General features: G+C 50.7%; 12 protein-coding genes across 12 annotated transcripts; 5 read left to right on the forward strand and 7 right to left on the reverse strand.

Annotated features, from left to right (window-relative positions):
* The first annotated feature begins 977 nt into the window (after positions 1-977).
* BJY04DRAFT_121532 (putative allergen) lies at positions 978-2,460 on the forward strand. The gene has a single exon (XM_073708339.1). The coding sequence runs from the start codon at positions 1,277-1,279 to the stop codon at positions 2,039-2,041; it is 765 nt and encodes a 254-aa protein (XP_073567695.1). The 5' UTR covers positions 978-1,276; the 3' UTR covers positions 2,042-2,460.
* Positions 2,461-2,899: 439 nt separating this feature from the next.
* BJY04DRAFT_209612 (SDR family oxidoreductase) lies at positions 2,900-3,910 on the forward strand (the record flags this gene model as incomplete). The annotated part of the gene is made up of 3 exons (XM_073714148.1): positions 2,900-3,180; positions 3,250-3,431; positions 3,516-3,910. The coding sequence occupies 3 exons, from the start codon at positions 2,900-2,902 to the stop codon at positions 3,908-3,910; spliced, it is 858 nt and encodes a 285-aa protein (XP_073567696.1).
* An 884-nt stretch (positions 3,911-4,794) lies between these two features.
* Positions 4,795-5,409, forward strand: BJY04DRAFT_221656 (uncharacterized protein; the record flags this gene model as incomplete). The annotated part of the gene is made up of 1 exon (XM_073717193.1): positions 4,795-5,409. One exon carries the CDS (start codon positions 4,795-4,797, stop codon positions 5,407-5,409), a length of 615 nt encoding a protein of 204 aa, XP_073567697.1.
* Positions 5,410-5,664: 255 nt separating this feature from the next.
* BJY04DRAFT_197023 (uncharacterized protein) lies at positions 5,665-6,768 on the forward strand. The gene has a single exon (XM_073712435.1). It carries the CDS (start codon positions 5,747-5,749, stop codon positions 6,551-6,553), a length of 807 nt encoding a protein of 268 aa, XP_073567698.1. The 5' UTR covers positions 5,665-5,746; the 3' UTR covers positions 6,554-6,768.
* On the forward strand, positions 6,707-7,518 carry BJY04DRAFT_197024 (uncharacterized protein). The gene has a single exon (XM_073712436.1). It carries the CDS (start codon positions 6,846-6,848, stop codon positions 7,344-7,346), a length of 501 nt encoding a protein of 166 aa, XP_073567699.1. The 5' UTR covers positions 6,707-6,845; the 3' UTR covers positions 7,347-7,518.
* A 345-nt stretch (positions 7,519-7,863) lies between these two features.
* BJY04DRAFT_230312 (aldo/keto reductase) lies at positions 7,864-9,011 on the reverse strand (the record flags this gene model as incomplete). Its single annotated transcript, XM_073719266.1, has 2 exons — positions 7,864-8,325; positions 8,382-9,011. The coding sequence occupies 2 exons, from the start codon at positions 9,009-9,011 to the stop codon at positions 7,864-7,866; spliced, it is 1,092 nt and encodes a 363-aa protein (XP_073567700.1).
* Positions 9,012-10,399: 1,388 nt separating this feature from the next.
* Positions 10,400-11,764, reverse strand: BJY04DRAFT_221659 (uncharacterized protein; the record flags this gene model as incomplete). Its single annotated transcript, XM_073717194.1, has 1 exon — positions 10,400-11,764. One exon carries the CDS (start codon positions 11,762-11,764, stop codon positions 10,400-10,402), a length of 1,365 nt encoding a protein of 454 aa, XP_073567701.1.
* BJY04DRAFT_197027 (uncharacterized protein) lies at positions 11,370-12,318 on the reverse strand. The gene is made up of 3 exons (XM_073712437.1): positions 12,220-12,318; positions 12,101-12,162; positions 11,370-12,050 (listed from the first exon to the last, which is right to left on the reverse strand). The coding sequence occupies exons 2-3, from the start codon at positions 12,144-12,146 to the stop codon at positions 11,767-11,769; spliced, it is 330 nt and encodes a 109-aa protein (XP_073567702.1). The 5' UTR covers positions 12,147-12,162; positions 12,220-12,318; the 3' UTR covers positions 11,370-11,766.
* Positions 12,319-12,576: 258 nt separating this feature from the next.
* On the reverse strand, positions 12,577-14,222 carry BJY04DRAFT_121637 (glycoside hydrolase family 88/105 protein). Its single transcript, XM_073708344.1, has 3 exons — positions 13,396-14,222; positions 12,907-13,340; positions 12,577-12,853 (listed from the first exon to the last, which is right to left on the reverse strand). The coding sequence occupies exons 1-3, from the start codon at positions 14,015-14,017 to the stop codon at positions 12,767-12,769; spliced, it is 1,143 nt and encodes a 380-aa protein (XP_073567703.1). The 5' UTR covers positions 14,018-14,222; the 3' UTR covers positions 12,577-12,766.
* A 155-nt stretch (positions 14,223-14,377) lies between these two features.
* On the reverse strand, positions 14,378-16,583 carry BJY04DRAFT_197034 (cytochrome P450). The gene is made up of 2 exons (XM_073712438.1): positions 16,143-16,583; positions 14,378-16,062 (listed from the first exon to the last, which is right to left on the reverse strand). Exon 2 carries the CDS (start codon positions 16,005-16,007, stop codon positions 14,691-14,693), a length of 1,317 nt encoding a protein of 438 aa, XP_073567704.1. The 5' UTR covers positions 16,008-16,062; positions 16,143-16,583; the 3' UTR covers positions 14,378-14,690.
* Positions 16,356-17,848, reverse strand: BJY04DRAFT_121630 (uncharacterized protein). The gene has a single exon (XM_073708343.1). The coding sequence runs from the start codon at positions 17,664-17,666 to the stop codon at positions 16,704-16,706; it is 963 nt and encodes a 320-aa protein (XP_073567705.1). The 5' UTR covers positions 17,667-17,848; the 3' UTR covers positions 16,356-16,703.
* Positions 17,849-19,468: 1,620 nt separating this feature from the next.
* On the reverse strand, positions 19,469-20,851 carry BJY04DRAFT_197037 (uncharacterized protein). The gene is made up of 3 exons (XM_073712439.1): positions 20,706-20,851; positions 20,549-20,643; positions 19,469-20,499 (listed from the first exon to the last, which is right to left on the reverse strand). The coding sequence occupies exons 1-3, from the start codon at positions 20,763-20,765 to the stop codon at positions 19,668-19,670; spliced, it is 987 nt and encodes a 328-aa protein (XP_073567706.1). The 5' UTR covers positions 20,766-20,851; the 3' UTR covers positions 19,469-19,667.
* Between the last annotated feature and the right edge of the window lie 214 nt (positions 20,852-21,065).

Below are 21,065 nucleotides of genomic sequence, written 5' to 3' on the forward strand. Positions count from 1 at the left end.
CCCTTGCTCGACAAGATCTCGGCTAATCCAGGCACAGTGCCGATCAGTTGAAGTGTAGCGTGCGACTGTTTGATTCTTTCTCCGAAAATAAACGTTCCATGGTTCGTTCTAACCGAGGTGACAATTATTGAGAATTGTGATAGGCAAAGCAATGAGATTGGCTGTTCTCGTCTTGAAATCTGGTTTTTACCCCTGGTCCAGACTTGGCGACCCACGGCAAGGCCTCGACTCTTTCTTTCAACACTGTTTCATCTTTGCGCTGCTTTGTGAGACTATTCATTGTCAATTCATCCGGCTAAGATGTATCCCGAATATAGCACAGCAGCTATGGCTTTGCGATATACTAGCCAAGAATGACTGGTCTCTCGAAAGATGACGTAGAATGCTATATCGAGACAACGCCCAAGAACCTGGTGGAGTAGAAACAAGACCCACTGCGTCTCGACTTCTGGACGTGCACATCTTTTCCTTCGTGGTTCTTTCTTGCTCACAGCTTACAGTGACCCGAAATAGCCCGAGTCGTGAGTCTAGATTGCAGCGCAGTATGGTTCCTGCCGAGACCTGAAGACTGAGACGTGGCCTCGTTGCTAAGAATTCACCTCTTTTCCTCAATTCGGCCGGTGTGGCACTGCAACCATGGATTTTCAACTCGCCCAGACAGCTTAGAGGGCCACGCATCTCTTTAAAATGGGTCTTCGTTAGATCTCAGCAGTCCACCCCACCAGAGCCACTTACGCAGTACGGAGCATTACTACAGCCATCCAGACCAATTGCATCTACGGCCGTTCTAGATTCAGGTACACGACGATTGCCGCGAATAGGATTTTGGGGAATGATCCTTGCGGGCTTTCTGGGCTGCTCTTTTGACCAATGGCAATGCTTTTGATACCTGCCTACCACTGAGCTTCTCCTTCCACATCCATCGATTCGTCAACCGCCCCATCGTCCCCATCCAAATCCACGCACAACCAGCGTACGCACTACGCAGTTTTGTCCATATCGCGACCAAACTTTGGCCTAGTCACCACCATGGTCGAGGTCTTGGAACAGATGTGGTGGCACTTACGGTACGTGGAGTACTTCCTTCGCAAAGCTACATAAGTGCCAGAACCTCCCTGTTCCAACCTCAAACCTCTACCACCAATCTTTATACATTCAAGTTGCTAGCCAACTACCTACATTCCTTACCTTTCAATCTTCTATCTGTTACCTAGGGTAACTCTACTTCAAGCACATCGCTCGACGCGACACACACATACACTCTCCTTCACTCAAAATGCAACTCACCAAGTCCCTCCTGCTGCTGGCAGCACTCACCACCGCCACCCTCGCCCGTCCCGAAGGGCACGTCCGCCGCCAAGCAAGCAGCACCACATCGGCTGCCTCCTCCGCAACCTCCTCCGCCAGCAGCACCTACTCAACCGCCGGCTTCGGCAGCCGTACCGCAAACTCCGGCTCCGGAATCACCTACGCCGGCAACGTCGGCAGCCCCTGGGGCAGCAACATCATCGAGGTCTCCGAGACCGACGCCGCAAACTACAAATACGTCGCCAAGATCTCCGGCCAGAACTCCTCGCCCTGGATCATCACCTTCTTCAACAAGTACGGTCCGTCAGGACTCATGAACGGCTGGTTCGGCTTTTCCGCGCTCACACTCACCCTTGAGGCCGGCGAGACAAAGTACGTCGCCTTTGACGAGGATACGAATGGTGGCTTCGCCGCCGCGGAGGGTTCAATCCTCCCGCTTGATATCAGTGGCGGGTATGCGTCCACCTGGGGTGAATTCGACTTTGGATCTTCTGGCAATGGCGGCTGGTCTGGTTTCGATGTCAGTGCGATTGTTCCTCAGAATGCCGGGCTTGATGTTCAGGGTATGAGGATCTGCGAGGAGTTTGGCGGTGTCTGCTCGTCTATCACGCCTGGTGCGGCGGTCGTGGATAACGCTTATACGACTGCGGAGACGGATGTTGGTGGTATTGGTGGCAATATCCAGGAGGATCGACGGATCGTGTTGGATGTTACGATTGATTATCAGGGTTAGACACCCCTTTTTGTTTCGCTTTCTTCGACTGGATTTCGAAAAGTTTGTTCGAGTTGGGGAGTTTGGGTTGGAGGTTTGGGGTTCGATAGATAGACTTGCCTTCTTGTTCTTATACATATACCAAAATCTGATTTCGTTCTTTACTTTACACACCCTGGAAACCTATTCAATAACTGGTGTTGATTAGACCGTTATTTTGACATGGTTAATCTGCGAAGAATGGTTCAGCTTCCGCTGTCTAAATAGCCGTCACGGATACCCCGAGCACAGTTGCAACGGGAGCATTAAGCAGTCCGTGACGGCATTTCTTCAAGTACGACACCTTGAACTGTCAACTCGTTTCTCAAATCTCCCCCTTATTCAGATATGTTTCATGGCTAATAACTCTGTCCAGCAGTCGCTGCCCGTTAAGAAGGCAGTTTATGCATTTTTCCTGACTAGGCCTGATATTATACAGGTTTTATGAAGATTCTTATCGATAAGCCCCCTCGGCCGAAAACCTACGTCATCCATCCCGATCCCGAAATCCTTCGGACTTCAAGAGTGACACGATCTTCGAGGCCAGTCAATCATTTTCGAGGCTAGAGTGTCATTTCTCAATGAGTAGCATATCACAGGCTCTTATCCTTCTAGGATCATGCTTCGAATAAAGGTCCGATCCCGGTCGGTTTCGGGATACGCTTGATGAGAGGGGGTAGACTGGATATATATAGTTACAACTCACTCGCCCTCTATGGTGTTTGGGTCCAGAAAACTACTCCTGAGGTCTTCTCAAACACACTGATACACTCAATAGAACCGTTATTACACATCCTATACAAATCTCGTTTCAAGCACAAGCAATCTTCATCATCCAAAATGCCCCTCATCTGGCTCATAACCGGCACATCAACCGGCTTCGGCGCACACTTCATCCCGGCCTTGCTAAACCGCGGCGACAAAGTCATCGCGACAGCACGGGACATTTCAAAGATTACACACTTCAAAGAGCTCGGGGTAGAGGTGCTGCAATGGGACGTCACCTCTTCCCAGGCTGAACTCAATGAGAACGCCAAAAAGGCGATTGAGGTATACGGAAGGGTCGATGTACTGGTTAACAACGCGGGAGTCACGCAGTTTGGGGTTTTGGAGGAGATGAGGTTTGTTTTACCTCCGCTACTGTGAGATTCTGGATGGATGCGGACAGAGAAAGCTAACAGGAAGTACAGGGAAGATGCATACGTCTCCCAATTTCGCACGAACGTCTTCGGCCCCGTAAACACGACCAGAGCGTTCCTTCCGCACTTCCGCGCTCGCAAGTCCTGTGTCATCGTGAATATTGGCTCGATGTCCGCGTGGGAAACGTATCCCGGGTTAGGCGCTTACTCGGCGTCGAAGGCTGCGTTGAGATGTAGGTCGCACTCGAGCTCACCTCTCATCTTATCCCGTTCAAAGCCGGGACAAATTGGAAGATTGTATACTCATAATAATAAAGATGCCACCGAAGCACTCAGCCTAGAAGTCTCACCGTTCGGGATAAAGACACTACTCATCGAGCCCGGCCAATTCCGCACATCGCTCCTCTCCTCCACGAAACCAGGAAATACATTCCATGCCCCCTCAAGTTCGATCCCCGAATACGACGCTGTCGTGCAGCCTGTTTTCGAGCCGTTTCGAGCAGTCGCGGGGAAGCAGCGTGGGGATCCGGTTAAGGCTGTAAACAGGATTATTGATGTTGTGAAGGGGGAGGGAGAGGCTGAGGGAAGGGAGTGGCCGGGGGAGTTGGTGTTGGGGGAAGATGCGGTGGGGGCTGTTAGGGGGAAGTGTGAGCAGACGTTGAAGCAGTTGGGCGAGTGGGAGGGGTTTGTGACTGGGTTGGATTGTGAGTAAGTTTGTTTTGTGGGATGAAGGAGCGCTGGGTTTGAGCTGGATTTGGGGATAGATCACTGGCACGATGGAGGTGCTTTGTGCGGGCTGGGTACTATTTTGAGTGCTATGTTCTCAATGAATTCTTCTGGTTTGCTTTGTCAAGACCTAATTTGAGGTTCTTTGCTAGGTATGCTCTCGTATTGACCAGTTTCGACATGAAGGACATCTTCCTTGTGAGTCTCGGGATGGCGTTTTTCTTCCACCTTCACCCAGTCGCTCTGCTGAATATCCCTTCGTGTTGGTAATGGCATCTCAGAGCATGTCCTCAAATGCCAGGAGGGCCGAGGCATGACGATGGGAGTTAGATGTTCTCCCATGAGTGTATATCATCTTTGGAAGCTGAAGGAGGCTTTCAGACCCGTTACCTCAAAGCACGGCAGAGGGAGGCACGACGGGCTGCAGTTGACATAGAAGTCATTCCCTACCTCGCCGCCATGTTTCGACCACCTGTTTCAGAGATGGATCAAACACAATGAATATCTCGACCTGTTTGTCGTCATCCTTTTATCCTCCTGCGGCAGACCTACTGTCACCCTTCTGGAAGCTCAACAACCTTGACGCCCCGATTAAACCAGAGAGGCAAGCTTGAAGCAAAGGCCGTTGTCCGTTCGTAACAGACTGAAACAACCGTTTGTGCATGAGTTTGAGATGGTCTTGCTTTTGAGAGCTCAGGATACATGCAGCACACCGCATATAAACAGGGTCGAATGCCCGCAATGGAGCGTTTGCACACAAACCGATCCTCGATCTTCAATCTTTACTCATTTTCAACTTCCCACACCAAATACCTAACCTGCTATCTCTTCTAGATAACATCATCCAAATCGCTTTACCTCTGTCTCGACATGTCTCGAATTTCCCTGTTTGACCTCCCCGAGAAGCTTCTTTTGATTGTGACAGAATACTTATCGAACAATTCTCTCTATGCATTCATGCGAACAAGCAAGACTGCTTATCGTATTGCTCACCAATTGCTGTATATTCCGCGTTACTCACTTCACAAAGCATTTGAGTGGGCTATCGACAACAAACAGGAGGACACTGCACTGCTGAGTCTGCCAGGCCTTTTACCGTTTTTGAACGACGACAAGATCCCGTTCCCGAACAGTTTTTTCTCGATTCTGACATTGGGGCAGAAGATGCTGGATATGGCCATTAGAAAAGGCTGCACGCAGGTCGTGCGGGCTCTACTAGATCATGGTGTTCAGAAAGGCTCATCGTGTCCGGATGCACCCTTCAAAGTTGCCGCAGCCAACAACCAGAACGAGATCCTCAATTTCTTTCTGGCTGAGGGCGCAGATCCGAGTCGATTGACCTATGGCGAAATCTTCAGTCCGGGTGCGATGGTTCAGGGCCACTTTAAAGACACAGCACCAACTCTTGCCCGTCTTGGACTGAAATTTGATGAAGTTGATGGACAAGGAAATACACTACTTCACCATGATTATTCATTGCAATAAGTCAAGCTGTTCATCGCCAACGGGCTGGATGTAAATCGACAAAACTCGTGGGGGTTCACTCCACTTATGCGAGCAATTGAAGCCACCGGCTACACATATAAAACCGAGCAGCCGTTGCAACATCAAGAATCGTACGACATCATGCGCCTCTTGATCAGCCACGGTGCCAAAGTGAACGAACCAAGCATTCGGGGCTGTTATCCAATGCACTATGCAGCACAGCTTGGGTCGGCCGAGGCGGTCCGTCTCCTACTGGAAGCCGGCGCGGATATGAATTTTTCAAAATAAAGAGGGACTCACGCCAGCAGAGATTGTCACAGGCTATTTCAAATATGATATGTCTGAGACAAAGGCTGCAGACTTCCACGCACGATTTCGTGTGTTTTTTGAGAGCGAACATACACCAAACGTGAAACTCGCAGATATGCAGGTGGCCCTAGAACAGACTATAAGAAGGCACTTGCCTACTATGGTTGAGTTCTTGCTGAAGATCCCGGTAGACGGGACATCAAGGACCCTCAGGGACGAATGCTCCCCAGACTTGCTTCTCAAAGCTAGTGCGCTTCTCGGAGACACAGAAACCATGAAGTCCGTTTTACCTTTACAGACACCACAGGATAACAGGCCCGACAAGCACTGTCCATGGATAATACATCTTGGTGCCACTACCAAAGCTCTTTTTACAGCTATCAGAGCTGGGAACCCTGTCGCCGTGGGGATTCTTTGCGAATATGTGCCCGATTTTGACGTGCAAAATAGAGCCGACCGTACTCCGCTGCTCGAGGCTCTCCATGTCGGAAATGAGGACGCAGCTCGTCTTCTGATACCTCGTACCTCTGAGGTTTTCCATGTCGGCCGGGATGAACATCTGCAAGATGGTTCATGCCCGCTCGAACTGGCAGTCAAACTTAGATCGCAAGAACTATTTAACCTTCTTGTGCAACAGATGAATACTGTTGTTTCGAGGGATGGCCAAGGTGCCTGCAAGAGAGTAAGCATAAGTCATTCTCCCCAAGTCCGTTGGGATTGCGAACCGCTGCAGAAGTCCAATGCTACCAAGTTTCGGCATTGCCCTCATCCAGGCAATCAAGGAAGGGGCCCCGGAGATGGCCCAATTGGTCCTGCTGCAAGTGCAGAAATATAAGCTGAAGTGCAATTCTTTCCGCTACGCTCTCAGCGAAGCTATATCGAATGACCAGGAGGAGATTGCTCTTCTGATCATACGAGCGCTCGATTTTGCAGCAGGTTGTCGTCAGCACGTCTTCCACTGGGGCCATGTGTCGATGGCCGCTGGGAAGGGAAGCCTACCTGTTGTAACCGAACTGCTCAAGCAAGAAGCTAGCTTGGATTTCGCGCCCCCGGTATCCTTCTTTTTCAGAAGCGGAGGTGGGGACGAGACTCCACTTGAAGCGGCTGTGAGATGGAACCGCTTGGACATGGTCCGGTTTTTGCTCGAGAGAGCCGAGGTGGAGGCAGCAAAGGTGCCAGGCGCACCTGTGGCGTCCCTGGGCAACCTTCCTAGCAATCACAAGATCTCCAATATTGAATTGGTAGTGCCCAGATCACTGTTCAAATATGCGCTCACCTTCTCCGATGACACGGCCATCCTGCAGCTATTATTACAGCGGGGGGCACATGTTTATCACAATAATGTGGGCTACAACCGGTCTTCGCTCTCAATCGCTGCTCAGAGAAACAACGTGAACGCCTTGCTCCTGCTTCTGGAATGGGGTGCGTGTCTGGATGAAGTTGACTCCACCGGGAAAACACCGTTAGGCGTGGCTTTTGAACATAACTCTATTGATGCTGCTAAGGTATTGATCCAGAAAGGCTGCGATAAATTCAAAGCGTGTTCTTTGCAATATGCGGGGAAGGAGACGGCCATTGCTGCCTTCTACTCTGATATGTGGAGAGGCCTAGGCGCTGGAGTCGCTTGAGAGAGTAATCAGGGCAGGGTGAGATGCACCTTTCCTGCCAGCTGTTGATCTTCTTGTTTGAGAGGCCATTGAGTGTCTGGCCTCTGCTACTATGGAATTTTGTATTTTCGGCTTCTTGTATTCTGTCTTGAAATCATGTTTACCTAACTGTTTTGTACTTAGTTCTAGCTCCAGATTGCAATAATCCATCAGGTGTAATAAACCAAGGTTCCCGAGAAATCTATTATTTGGAAAGAATATACACGCGTTTTATGAGGTCTGCACTCTTTGGACCGGCTTTACAATGTCGGATCAACGAGGTCTTTAGTCACAGGTGGGTGCACTCATCAAGAGCCTCAAATGGCAGCAAACCCACTCATTCTGGCACTTCGGTATGTACGTTGCCTGCTAAAATACTCCACACAATCTGATCCTCTCGGGCCAGCTTTGCCAATTTAGGCGCGAATAGTCAAGCTTTTATCAATATCCAGACGATGGTCACAAGTAATCTGCACCATTCATTTCAATCACGTCTCGATTAATGAGTAAACCCCTTCTGCGCCCCCTCAATCCCCTCCAAATCACTATAAAGCCGCCACTCATAATCCAAGCTAGGATCGTTAAATCTCGCCTTCGCATCCAGCGTGCCAATCCTCTCCAAGTCCGCAGCCTCAAGCTCAAAGTCCGCCTCGAGATTCTGATCAATCTGCCAATCCACCACGCTCTTCGGGATCACTGAGCGACCGGAGTTAATCCCCCACGCGAGAACAATCTGCACAGGGGTCTTGTTGTATTTCCTCCCCAGCTCAATGAGCAGCGGTTGGTCGATGACGCGCATCATGTGCGCGACTTCCTTTGCCCACCCGGTCTGCCGGTAGAAATCGTTCATGTTGCCCAGCGGGCTAAACTGGATGACATGGATGCCCTTCTCGCGGTGCCACGCGTTGAAGGCCTTTTGCTGGAGGTAGGGGTGGCATTCCATCTGGTGGACGGCGGGGGGCTGCGGCGGGATTAGCACTTGATCTCTCTCACGCAAACTTTCTCGGGCAGACTCACAATACTCCCTTCCTTAAGAAGATTCTCAACCTCCCCCTTACTAAAATTACTCACCCCAATCGCCTTCACCTTCCCCGTCTTCGTTAGTCCCTCCATCGCCCTCCACGTATCCACATACGTCGTCTCCCCATGCACCATCCGCCCATTCTCGCCCCTCGGAAACCGTTCCGAGCCTCGTTTGAACGTACAAGGATAATGCATCAGCAGCAAATCCACATACGGAGTATCCAAATCAGCTAAACTCTCATCCAACGCCCTCTCCACATCCTCCGGGTGATAATCATTACACCAGAGCTTCGTGGCAAGGAAGATATCTTCGCGCGGGACACCGCTCTTCTTGATGCCGCATCCGACTTGGGTTTCGACGTCGTAGACGCGCGCGGTGTCGATTAGGCGCATGCCGCGTTGCAGAGCGCGGGAGACGGTTTCTTCTTGCGAGTCGGCGTCTTGGAAGGTGCCGAAGCCCAGGGCTGGGATTTGGGCGCCGTTGTTGAGGGTGTATGTTGTTGAGCGGGTGGTCAGGGGGCGTGTGAGGTGGTGGAGGGTGTTTTGGAGAGGAGTGCGGGATCTGGGGGAGAGAGATCTGGAGAGGAGGGGGGTGCGCAGGGCGCTGGTTCGGAGGGCGGCCATTGTGTGAGGTGGGGAGATTGTTGGGTCGGTGTTGTTGCGGCTTTGTTATGCGGTACCGCCGTCTGGCTCTGTGCGCGTCTGTAGGCTTGATTGATGGCTCAATTGAGGCTGGAGGAACGAGGTGGGTGAGAATCGGAGATGGGTGTTGGAGACATTGTTGGCAGCGAAGGGAAGCAATTAATACCCTGATCAGTTAACCCCATAGTCTACCCCTCTTGTGGAACAGTAGGAAGAGCTTCAGCTTCCCCGGTCCACAGTCTGGTGACTTGTCCGGATGGAACTCCAATTCTCGAGCAAACAGAAAGATGGAGAGCTCGCGTCGGCCCCAGCCTCGACACGAGGGTCTTGCATTGGCCACGAATCTGGGTCAGTGGTCATTGCAAACAGGTCTTGATATATATAGACAACGCATACATTGAACTTTATGATGATCAAGGACACTATTCAAATCTTTTGGAAGATTATGGTGGCTTCTTGATAGAGTTGCTGATTGCTTAAGCAGACCCTCGTGTCGAGGGACACAGGGATTGTGGGGCAACCCCGCGCTTGCGCTCAATCTGCGTTCAATGGCCTGGGAATCGAATACGGAATTTGCTCCATGCAACAAATATTGAAAATCAACCTAAAGCAGCTACTTGTCCTATGCATCGGGTAAGTCGTGTAGTGCCCCAGATTGTGGACCCGACCCTCCTTGTATAGCTGGTTATTACCTGGAGGGTTGGCTTGACTGCACTTGACCTGACTAAGAGGTCCCTTTCCGAAGCTTGAACTATAGTGCACTGTCCTCACATAATGGCAGCCGGGTCTCCTAAGAGATGCACGGCGTCGCTAACCCATACCAAGCAATTGAGTACGGTCGTCTATTCGTGGAGAGTAACCGATCCCCACGCCCGAGACGGAGCTCACAGAGAGGAAGAAGGTAAACACTTAAGCACCGTGCGACCGTAATTCAACGAAGCCTCCACAATCGCCGATGCCAATAAGGGCCCAGCACTCTTTACCACGCTCATGGCATAGCTTGTGGCCTAGCTCGACGAATTTCACTCCAGGAGGATGCCAGCGAGATAAATTGTGCTGGCCTTGGTAGTGTTCAGGGTTACAGACACACGCGCTTACAGACCAGATCAACCTCTCATTACTGTAGTCAGAAGGAATGGATTGGGCTGGATACAGCGTAGTTCTATTCATGTAAATTTGCAACTTTCTTGAGGGGCTTTCTCGGAACGAAATGTCAACAAACTAGAAGACGAAAACACATACAGCAACAAGAAAGAGTGATAAAACAGAAGCAATAGTTGATGTCAATGTCTGAACAAACGTAATCGAAGTCAATCGGTATTGCGGCTTCGCTTGTGCGGGATCTTGCTGTCGTCTAGTATTGGTGTAAATCAACTGATTGTACTGAAGAATTGGATAAACTTGTCGGGCTCTGCGCGGACTTCGGCCGGGATGGCATAACCAATGTCACGGAGAATCATTCCACAGTCATTATTGTCATGACTGTTGACATGAGACGCGCCAGAGTCAGTCTCGGCGGGGTCAATGACTTCTAAAATACCTGGGGCTGTCTTTGCGCGAGCATTCCATGTGTTCGGGGCCGAGTAGCCGCTAGCTTGCCGAGTCCACTTCTCGCCATCAGGTCTGTGTCCCAGAAGAATCCTGGCGTTCTCGATGCCGGGAGTCGCCACGTGAGGCAAAAAAGCAGCGGCAGTCGCTGCACCTCTTTGGATATCTTGTGATTGAAGATCAAATGGGAGACCCCCGATCAGGCCAAGCGTTGTGAGGTAATGTTCATACACTTCGCATTCCAGGCCGGCACTGTGATTCACCTTAATGTCGGACACAACAAGGTCGTTCACTGCCGGAAGCAACGGAGATGATGGCCGCTTCCACACAATTGTTCCGCCATGGAGCTGGGCGTGTCGCAGTACATCCTGTATGTTCTTCCCATGCACGAGATCAAACCGAATGGCGATGATCAACATTAGCTTGACGGGACAGACCGAGCCCTGGTGCGAATTCTTGATTGGGTTAATTTCGAAGCGGAGGTCATCCACAGTTAGCCAACCGCGATGAAGAGTAACACGGCCTCTGATATCCTGGACTGTAGCAGGTCCAGACGTCGGTACTCTGAAGGAAACATCTGAGTATGCTAAACATTTCTTGTCGCTAAAGCTTTCCAGAAGGTCGTCGGCAGTGCATCCAAGAGCTGCCTGCAAAACACATGCCGTTAGTATCACCAGGGTTCTGTCCCATGACGCAGTGTCATTGATGATTGCGTTAGCTAGCCATCTTTTAGCTAGAGGCAATACGAGGTTGAACCCAACCCTGTATTGTGGACGGTCAACTCCGGTCAGCGCCAATCTTTCATCGACCTTCTCTTTGAGTAGATTGTGGATTTCCTCGACTGTTCCTGGGCTGATCGTGAACCCTTCGTTGGTAAGTTTGAGCCGGAGGTATTCTTCCAGCAAAGAAAAGTAGCCCATGAGCGTGGCGGCTGGCGCGATCTTTTCGCCTTCTTTGTGTGGCTTTACCTCCTGGATGAGATGGTGCGCAAACGCCAAAATGTCTTCAACCTTCGGTAATTGTTGTCCTTCACCTCGATGGCCCTCCCAGAAGATATCCCACAGATTGTGTACGTACTTCTGCTTCGCTTGATGGCCTTCCGAACCGTAGAGGAAGCTTCTGTTCGCATATGCTGCCCTGTTCTCAATGCGGTTCGCCTTAGCAGCAATGAAAATCTTCTCCGCCATTGTCAATTTCTTTTCCACCGTGATGTTAAAAGCCCGCCCACGAGGACAGACAACGCCACGGCCAGTCCGTGAGTGTCAGCGTAGGTGTAGATAGGCGAAAAAGAGTCACAACGTCGGTAATGGAGTGATAGTTGTGGCTGTCTAGTGATGCAGAAAGACGATATTGACTTTGTGGGGGATAGGAGAACGGAATCGACCTGAAAGGAGAAGGTGAAGTCCAGGTCGAGGTCGATGGCGCTGTCGGAGGCGGCTGCGCCGAGGTGGCAAAGGTCGCAGAGGTCCTCAACTGTTTGAATCTGTTAGTTCTCCATCAGTGTGTCTTCGTGGTGGTCGTACAGTCAATAGCGTGCTCTCTGCTTGCAGAGGGAAGCCAACAGTGCATTCACGATGGTTATCGACTACACGAACAGTTCAGTCAGTGTCCACTTAGACGTGGATGGGATGATATGACCAACCGGGGAAGAGAACGAAGGATGAAGCTGACTCTGTGGGTACACGGGAGCTATCGTCGACACGAGCAGTTTAATCAGTGTCGACTTGGGCGTAGTTGGGACAATAAAAGCTAGAGTCAACCCTGACATATGAAAACGAGAGTAAGGAAGCCTATATCGAGCAAAGAACGAGAGAAAGAGTGGGGGGAGAGAGACAAGGGCAGGGTGGGCGTGTTGGAGAAAGGTAGAAGGAGAAGGGGGGGAAGAAGAGGGAACACTTACAGTCGGACCTCGAAGGGAAGTCGCGAACGGCCTTCAAGCTTCCAAGGTTTTGGGAAGGAGCCCTAATCATGGAGGCTCGACAAGTATCACATGAAAAGAGCCGTGTATTCGGTATAGCTTGTGTTTCTGTCTGATCTGCAACTACTGTCCTGAAACCCGTTGTCTGTTCAAACAGCCACTTTTCAGGTAAAGGCTATCCAAATCTATCTCTAGATTTCTCTTGCGTCAATTCTCGCTCTTCACCAATCGTATTCCAATCTAATATTTAACTCATAACCGTACTATGCCTCTAGTATCCCTCCAGCTCGTAACTGGCGTAGATGAACGGTCCAGCCCCCTTGTAGTCGTTCTGCGCGAGGGGGACGGAGATGTAGTACTACAGGCAAGGATTAGCATCATATAGTCAAGCAAAAAAGGAGAAATTCTCACCTCAAAAGTCCCATTGCTTCCGAGACTCCCCACCTGCACGGTCCCCTCCCAATTCAACGTGCCATTATTGTTCTTAGACAAGAACTCATCCCGTAGCAGCCCATACCCTTTCTGCGCAACCCGCTTATACTCTCTCTCTTTGATAAAGCCCTTGCGAATTCCGCGGAGCAATCCATAAGTGAACATCGCAGACCCAGAACTCTCAATATAGTTGCGTGGGTCGCTCGGGTAAGGAGGGTCCATGATCAGCCACCATCCACCGGTTTCCTTGTCTTGGCTGTCCTTGATGGCTTTTGCGAGAGTTTGGAATCGGTGCAGGTTGCGCTTGTAGCCTGGGTGGGATTTGGGGAAGTAGTCGAGGACTTCAACAAGGGACATGAAGTACCAGCCTACGGCGCGGTTCCAGATGTGCGGGGCTGCGCCGGTTATGGGATCTGCACATAAAGATCAAGTCAGTTTATGTGATATGTGACAGTGGTGGACACGTACCAGCCCAAACAGCAACCTTGCTCTCGTCGTATCCGTGGAAGAGCAGACCTGTCTCATTATCCCGGGTATGCTCCTCAATCAGGTCATACTGCAGGATGATATCATCCCAGGCAGTCTTGTTGTTTGGCTGGAACCAGCTCGTCCACTGGGCGTAGAAGTTACTCGCCATGTAGATACCATCGAGCCACATCTGGTTGGGGTATACAGGTCGACGATGCCAGAACCCGCCCTCTTCGTTGCGAGGAGTGAAATCGAGCTGCTTGCGGAGGCCGTCGGCAGCAATCTTGTACTTCTCTTCGCCTGTCGCGGTCCACAGGTAGAGAAGGTTCTGGCCGATGCGGATGTCGTCGAGACTGAGTGTCTCGGTGATAGGGACGACAAAGGAGCCGTCGTCATTCAAGACACCGTCAATCTGAGATTTGATGTAGTTGAAGTAGGTCTCGTCACCGGTCTTGTTGTACGCGAGCTCCACGCCTGTGTATAGAACGGCGTAGGCGTAATTGCGAGAGAAGGTAACTCCTTTGCTCAGGTACGACTCGGATAGCCATTCCGTGTAGTTCTGGGCGGCATTGGCCGCGGTGGCGAGGAGGAGAGCTGCTTTGGCGACTGCTGAGATCCCCATGATAGTCTGTACGAAGATTTGTTTCAAACTGAGCTGGTCACTGCTGCTTGAGTCGGCGGCAGCTGCAGCCTTTTATCACCATGTTTTAGCCTATATTGGCCGGGTAATGGACATCCCGGCAGAAGCTTTACTCTCAGGATCCCTGACGATGTCGATCACTTGTTGTAAGTAGACGGAGAAATTATTGCGAAGCCTCCGCACCGGAGGAATTTTGTCTGGAAATAGCTTGGCGAAATTGGCATCTTCAGGACGGAGATTGCGGGGAAGGGAATCAGGCAGATAATAGCCGGATGATCCGATTATCACTAGGGTGTCTCCAATTAGGCATTGGGCGCTGGAACGGAGGCTTTGGAAGCTGACATGGTTATTCGTAATTCATTGAGGAGTAGCCTACAGTATACAGCAACAGTATTAATTACCGAGGCTAACTTTGACTCCATTATGAGAACACAAAGTCAACGTCAGATTCTCTTCCCATGGCCCCGGATCACGGCTCTCCAATTTCGAGAACCGCTGCGCTAGACGTGTCGTCACATAAGCTGCCTCGGTGAGGGCGTACTGCTGACCGACACAAATGCGCGGTCCTCCATTAAACGGGAGGTAATTCCATTCTACCCGAAGATCGGCCCAACGGTCGGGGCGGAAGACATCCGCATCGGGACCGTAGAAGTCCTTACGGCGGTGCATAGCCCAGACACTGTACGCGACGACGGCCCCTTTCGGGACCAGAACAGGCGATTTTCCGTCCGGACCACCGCCAAGAGGGATGACGGTGTCTCTGACCGCAGTTCGTGAGTTTACTGGGACGACAGGATGGAGACGGAGAGCTATATTTATCAGCATATATCAGTACAGAGCGCAGATTACACCTACATTCGTTCAAACAGTACTTGAGGTACTTCAAGTTGCGCAATTGATCGTACGTCGGAGCACGGCCTTCCAAAGTGGCGATCTCCTCTTGTAATTTGGCCCAAGCCTCTGGATGCTTTGCGAGCATAAACCACATGTTACTCATAAGGGATGCGGTGGTATCGCGTCCTGCTAGCAGGAGGTTCATGAGCTCATCCCGGATTCGCGTGCGGTCGCCTGTTTGCTGGGCCAATCCTTGCAAAAACGTATATCTGCGTCCTTCCGTCTGGCCTTTCTCCTCGTCATACCTTTCTCGCACCCTTACGGCCTTATCAACATATTGGTCCACAACCTCATGACAGATGCGGTTCGCTTCCGCTGCCTTCGGGTCACGGTTGAAAGCCATCAGCGGGCCGAGTCGGGAATTTTTCGTGATGTACTCCAGCGAGTAGTTGTAGGCTTCTGAAAAGTCGGGCTCTTTGGTCGATACACCCGACAACTGTTTCTTCAGGCTGTGAACACTGTGCCCATAGAGAAACTCCGTTGCAGAATCAATAGTGAGGCCGAAGAACAAGTCTTGAAGATCAACAGTGCTACCATCGCTCGGAATCAACGCAAAGAAATCGTCCAACAGTTCCTCGAAGATATCAAGATGTGCGACCTGGTCTTTCACAAAGTTTGGTTTGACCATATGGCGGGATCGTGACCAGTCCTCCCCGTCACTGGTGAAGATGCCTTTGCCGAAGAAAGTGCCAAAAACCTGGAGCCTATCTCCCATGCTGTAGTCGGTGAACTTGGTAGCGAGGATGGTCTTGATGTTCAGCGGCTCGCGGGTGAGAAATATCTGTGTGGTGAAACGTTTACCGCGGATAGTATTGCCAAGCTCCTCGAAGCGTGTGATGTTGTTCTCCAGCAGCTTACGCTCTCTGGCCATCCTCATGTTCAGGAAGACTCTGTCGAGAGCGAAGAACGGCTCCCGATAGGGAAGGACCGGAATAACTGGTTTGCATCCATTCTCTTTGGCGACCGTATAATGTCGCCGTTTCCTATGCGCGTATGATATGAGATAGTAAACAACAGAGAGAATCCCTACAACCGCAATGGGCTGGTGGGAGGAGCCGAACAGATCGAGCAGAGCCATAGTAGTGAGGAGTATGGAGCGCAGAGCGCAGAGAAGATCATGATGGGCGCTCGCTCTTTTTAAGTTGGTGCTCACTCTGGAGTTAGAACACGATGAGGTCAAGAGATCCAAAATGGTGGGGACTGGCTGACGTGCCTTAACCGCGATCCAGCATAGTCTGAGATTCGAGGCTTGCGAGACGATCGAATGAAAGGCGGAGATGCGAGTAGTACCCCAAATTACCGAATGCACGATGTTCGATTGGGCAAGGCGTAAGCAGCGTATAACTCTAGATGATTAAAGCTGAAAGTTGACTGGTCTTTGAGAGAGGTGGTGGGGAGGTTCAAGACCAGCGTCGATCCTTCTCACAGCCGAGGTTCCGCTTAGGTAGGTAGCCTTCTGGTGAGATGGCCAGACATTAGCTGTGCACCTAAATGGGCCATCAACTGCGCTGGCTCATGTGAGGAGAACGAGCTGAAAAAAAAACATCCTCGTATGCTTGAGAAGTGATGGAGGACGGGTGGGATCCAAAGGTTCCAAGGATAGATGACATCAGTGGTGGGTGAACAGCAAAGCCTTCACGTGCGTCGCAAGCAACCACTTCTTTGGGTACTCCGTAAGCCACTCTCGGATAGTCTCTCGTCCGACCACCCCCTGCATACTCCGTGATTCACCTTCGATACTAGCTATCAGAAACACGAGGAGTACACCGAAGCTTTACGTCCGTGACTCATACAAACTCCGGATACAGTGGACCAGCCCCTTCGTGTTCCAGCCCATATTCCGGCCCGAGGCATCCAGAACCTCAAGGCTCGGGCAAAGAAGAAGGTCACGCGGCTGCATACCTGCCTCATTTTCACCGTGCTGCAGCAGCCCTACCATTGCTGAAACCCCTGCGTGTGCACACGTCCATGTCAGCGGATAGATGAACTGAAGTGGATAGGGCGAGAGGATGTTATGATGACTCAGTTGCTGTGGCTGATGGAGGTCTATCACAGCTTGCAGAATTTGGTTGCACGCCGCGACTTCCTCGTCCGCCGCAACCAGATGCTGACCACGGCGACCGGAGGCTATTTTCGCCAGCAAAAGAGCCTCGCTTTGCTCCAACTGTCCGTAAGATCCTAGAAATCCTCTCAGAACACCTGCGTCGGCCTCGGGTACGGGGTATCCGGCGACGAATAAATCGACAGCACCATTCCAGGTCTCAATCCAGGCCTTTATTTCGCCAATGCTCGTCGACAGCCACGAAGCATTACTGATCGCCCAATCCGTGTGGCTCTGTCCCGAGACGGTTGGCCCGGTGGAAATTATATCCCTATGAAAGCGATTCTGAAGTCGTGCAAGATTGTACCTCATCGTTGAAAGCTCACTAGCCGCGAGTGACTCTGGGTCCGGTGAGAACTCTGGAAGCTCTTGTCCGTCTGGTAATTGGTGTGGCCTGCCCAAAGAAATGGCAATCTGGGTCTCCAAGGTATAAAGCGTGCGATACAGTACCCCTGCATAAGCCGCATCCGTCTTATCGGATCCATGTGCCTCGATAATGTCAAGGAAAGTTCTCGATGCGTGCCCCAGAAGTCTCCAGACGTTCAGCACGCTTGGTCGAATCCAGGCATACAGGCAAAGCAGAAGCAGCATTTGCAGCGACTGGATGTTTGGTTCGAGAAAGTAATCATGGGACATACCAGAAGAAATGGCGTCGCGGAAATAAGTGTCTGCAATAAACCTGCATGCGCTGGTCGTGCAGACTTAGCAACGCCAACGATATTGCAAGAACCAGGTTCAAACGTGTATGAGCTAGGTTGTTGTACCTTTCCGGGGATCCACTATCGCAAACGTCGTTTAGGGTCTTACTAACGAGATCGCGTCCAAGTATTGGATAAATGGTTTCGATAGCCTGGTAGTAGTGCCATGCTAGGGTTTGCGCTTCTGGCCGACTTATCTCAACCGTCATTTTGGATATTAGTGAGTTGCATACACTCTCGAGTGGGTCGGAGGGTTGCGAGACGGGAATTGGTGCTTTCTGCGGTAGAGTGATAGACCTGTCGATGTTTGCCAGGCGACAAAAGACGCTACTTACGCCAAAGAACGACATGTCCAGTGGTTTAGCTGGACTAGACGTGCTGGAGCATAGAATGGCTGAAATTATATCACTCCGAACACAGCCCACCGGCACCGGCTCCGAGGCTGAAGTTGTAAGAATGGCTGATTCTTGGAGGCTGTCAGCAGAGTTACAGGAATAGGTCAGTCTCTCCGCATCGTCAATTAATTTCTCAATTTCGCCATGCAAGTCGTGAACCACCCTATATGCATGTTAGCATGATGCCCCCGAGAACAGTTCAGTACCCTCATACTTTCGGGGAACCTCTGTGCCTAGAGCGCTATCCCAGTAGGAACAAGTTCTGTTGAACTTCAAACAATTCCGGCAAGCAGCGAGCTCCATATCACATTTGATTCTTCTCTTCCTGCAAGGTGAGCAAACTGGAAGGTTCTGTACAAGCACACTCAACTGGGCTCTGTCGACGACTAACTGAGCCACCTGCTCGGGGACCCTATCGATGACAGTTTCAGTTGGGCTTGGTGCAGGCATTATAGGTGGGAAATCCAGCTGGTCGCTTTGGTCTCCTAATGGAACAGCGTCAAGTCCACCAAAACTACCGAGCTCAGAGGCTTCGGAGAAATTGAAGAAGCCAGGAAAGTCCGTAAAGTGATCGAATGATATACCATCCTTGTCAAAATCTGGAAATGGGATGTCGAAGATCAATTGGCTTGCATCAACCACAGGCGATGGCTGCTCGCGTGCATAAAGAAAGTCTGCGTTCTCCCGGAATACTAGCTCTTTCAGCTGCCGGGCCTCAAGGATGGACTCTGGCTCTGCAGGGTCATCTTCTCCAAAGAAGCTCAAGGCCCTTTTTCGCAACCTGTCAAAAAGTATCCCACATTGCTGGGCGGCCGGCCACCTTTTCTCAAGGAGAATCTGCCTCAGGTTAGTAAAGCCTATGAACAGGGAGTACAGTGGCCGCACAAAGCTTCCCGAGATTTGATGGACGGCTTCAAAGACCTGGGCAGTTGTGTAGTGCTGGTGAATGAGATCATGATAGTGCCAGAGGCCATACAAGAGTAGGTTTCCTGCCTCGTAACAATGGTGAGTGGCATGCCAAGGGTAATTCAAAATTCCGGAGTCGATAAGCTCCCAATACCCACGGGCAATCTGCACAGCTGCGTCGAAGTACTTGAGCACGGAGTTTACATTCGGATGAGGATTACGCGCGCACGGCATATTAAGGAGCAATATGGTGTGCCATTCCATGAATTCGCACCACTTGATGGTTGTAACTCGAAGCTTCAATGTATGTATCCGCCTCTCAACGTCGAGAACCCAGTCTTCGTGCATTAGATGGATATCTGGAATTGGGCGCATTCCTATATTGATCGAGCATATCTCAGCTTGAATCCTGAGGTATGAAAGACGGTCAAGAAACCGAATGTAAGGTGTCTCCGTCAAGGCCTCATCCAGAGATTCATCAATGGAAAAATCCGGAATCCCGAGGTTATCTTCAGGAAAAGGAACGTGAATCTGATCTCTTCCAATCCCAAATGGACGATGGGATGTAATAGCAACGGATCGCTCGAAGATATAGAGCTGCAGTCAATATGAGCATTTCAAATCCATCTGAAGTCTAGCTACCTGAAGCTTACTGTCCAATATATTCGCTTGCGATCGGCCATAGCCTGTTTGTTCAAGCCACACTCCGCTGGAACATCCAAATGAAGACCAAGCTCCAGCGCGATTCTCGATGCATCACCAACGACTTGCCAAAGATTCGTGGATGACGGAAGCAGAAATCCATATTGAGCAAGCAATAAGAGGTGTTGGATCGTGGCTGTTGTCGCATTACTGGCGCTCAACCCAAAATCAAAACACGAAAAGGCATCCCGACGGAGCGATTCGGCCACTGATAACAGTTTTCGATAATTTCTGGTCTTGGAAGAAAGCGTGGCGATGGCCATAATCATGTATATGGTAAATTGTTCGTCCGCTGTGCCGCTCTCGAGGCTGGTCCCAGTGGACTTGAAACGTTGAAACATTTCAATCACCTCTTGCTTTAGGAAGAGCGGGTATTGGGGCAGGATGCGTTCGATATAAGCTTTCATCAGCTTGTTAGCTACCTCTTCGGGCAACTGGGTAAAGCTCTCGCCTCCATGGCTGCTTGGAACATAGCAGGGCCGTTGACCTTGGAATGCCAGTGGGAAGGGAAGTTCCGCACTCTTGAAGAACCCTCGGTAGTACGGCAGCGCATAACAAGAGGCACGGTAGGACGATGCCAGAGGTGCGCTATTCTTTGCAGCTGCAGCAGCAAAGCCATGAGCAGTCACTTTTCTCTGTCCAACTTCATTCAAACTAACTGGAGATATGGATGGTGGGGTGATGAGATTCGGGGTTTTATCAGTCTGCCCGCGGGTGTTGCGCTGATGTTTTAACTGTGCGACAAGGTCTTCGAGATGGGAGGCGAGGCTGGCCATGTATGTCAGCAGGACTCGATCCCAAGATGTCCGACGCGTACCTTCGAGGAAGTTCCGAATTTGACCCTCGGTCCAAAGCAATGCATTTGGCCTTTGCGATCGTGCACTGAGAACAGGACGGGTAACTCCGATCACACTTGGTTCACTGGGTATCAGCACTAGCAAGAGGGATCTGTTGATTTTGAGATATTTTCTTACTTTCTTCTTCCTCCTGTAGCATCTTGCACATGAGTATGAAGCTCTCGTGCTCTTGACCATTGTTCAAGCGCTCAGGAAAGGGAATGTGCGAACAACTGGAGGTGGCGTGGAGAGATTTGGCAAGGAGTTGGAGGAGCGGGGAAAGCCGACAGTGGTCAAGAATAACTTATCTTCCCCTTGCCAAGCACTGTTAGAAGAAGTTATTACTGGACTACTAGTTCTTTATTCCTCTGTCTCTATCTCTAGCCGAGAAACTCAACTGCCGCCTTATTCTTTAGTCCAGCGTAGACCTAAAGGTCTCGAGACAATACATTCAAAAGCCTTCAACAATCATCATTCTTGTTACAAAATGGATGAGCA

The sequence above is a fragment of the Aspergillus karnatakaensis genome, assembly GCF_047715665.1.
Source record: "Aspergillus karnatakaensis strain CBS 102800 unplaced genomic scaffold BJY04scaffold_51, whole genome shotgun sequence".
NCBI classification, from domain to species: domain Eukaryota; kingdom Fungi; phylum Ascomycota; class Eurotiomycetes; order Eurotiales; family Aspergillaceae; genus Aspergillus; species Aspergillus karnatakaensis.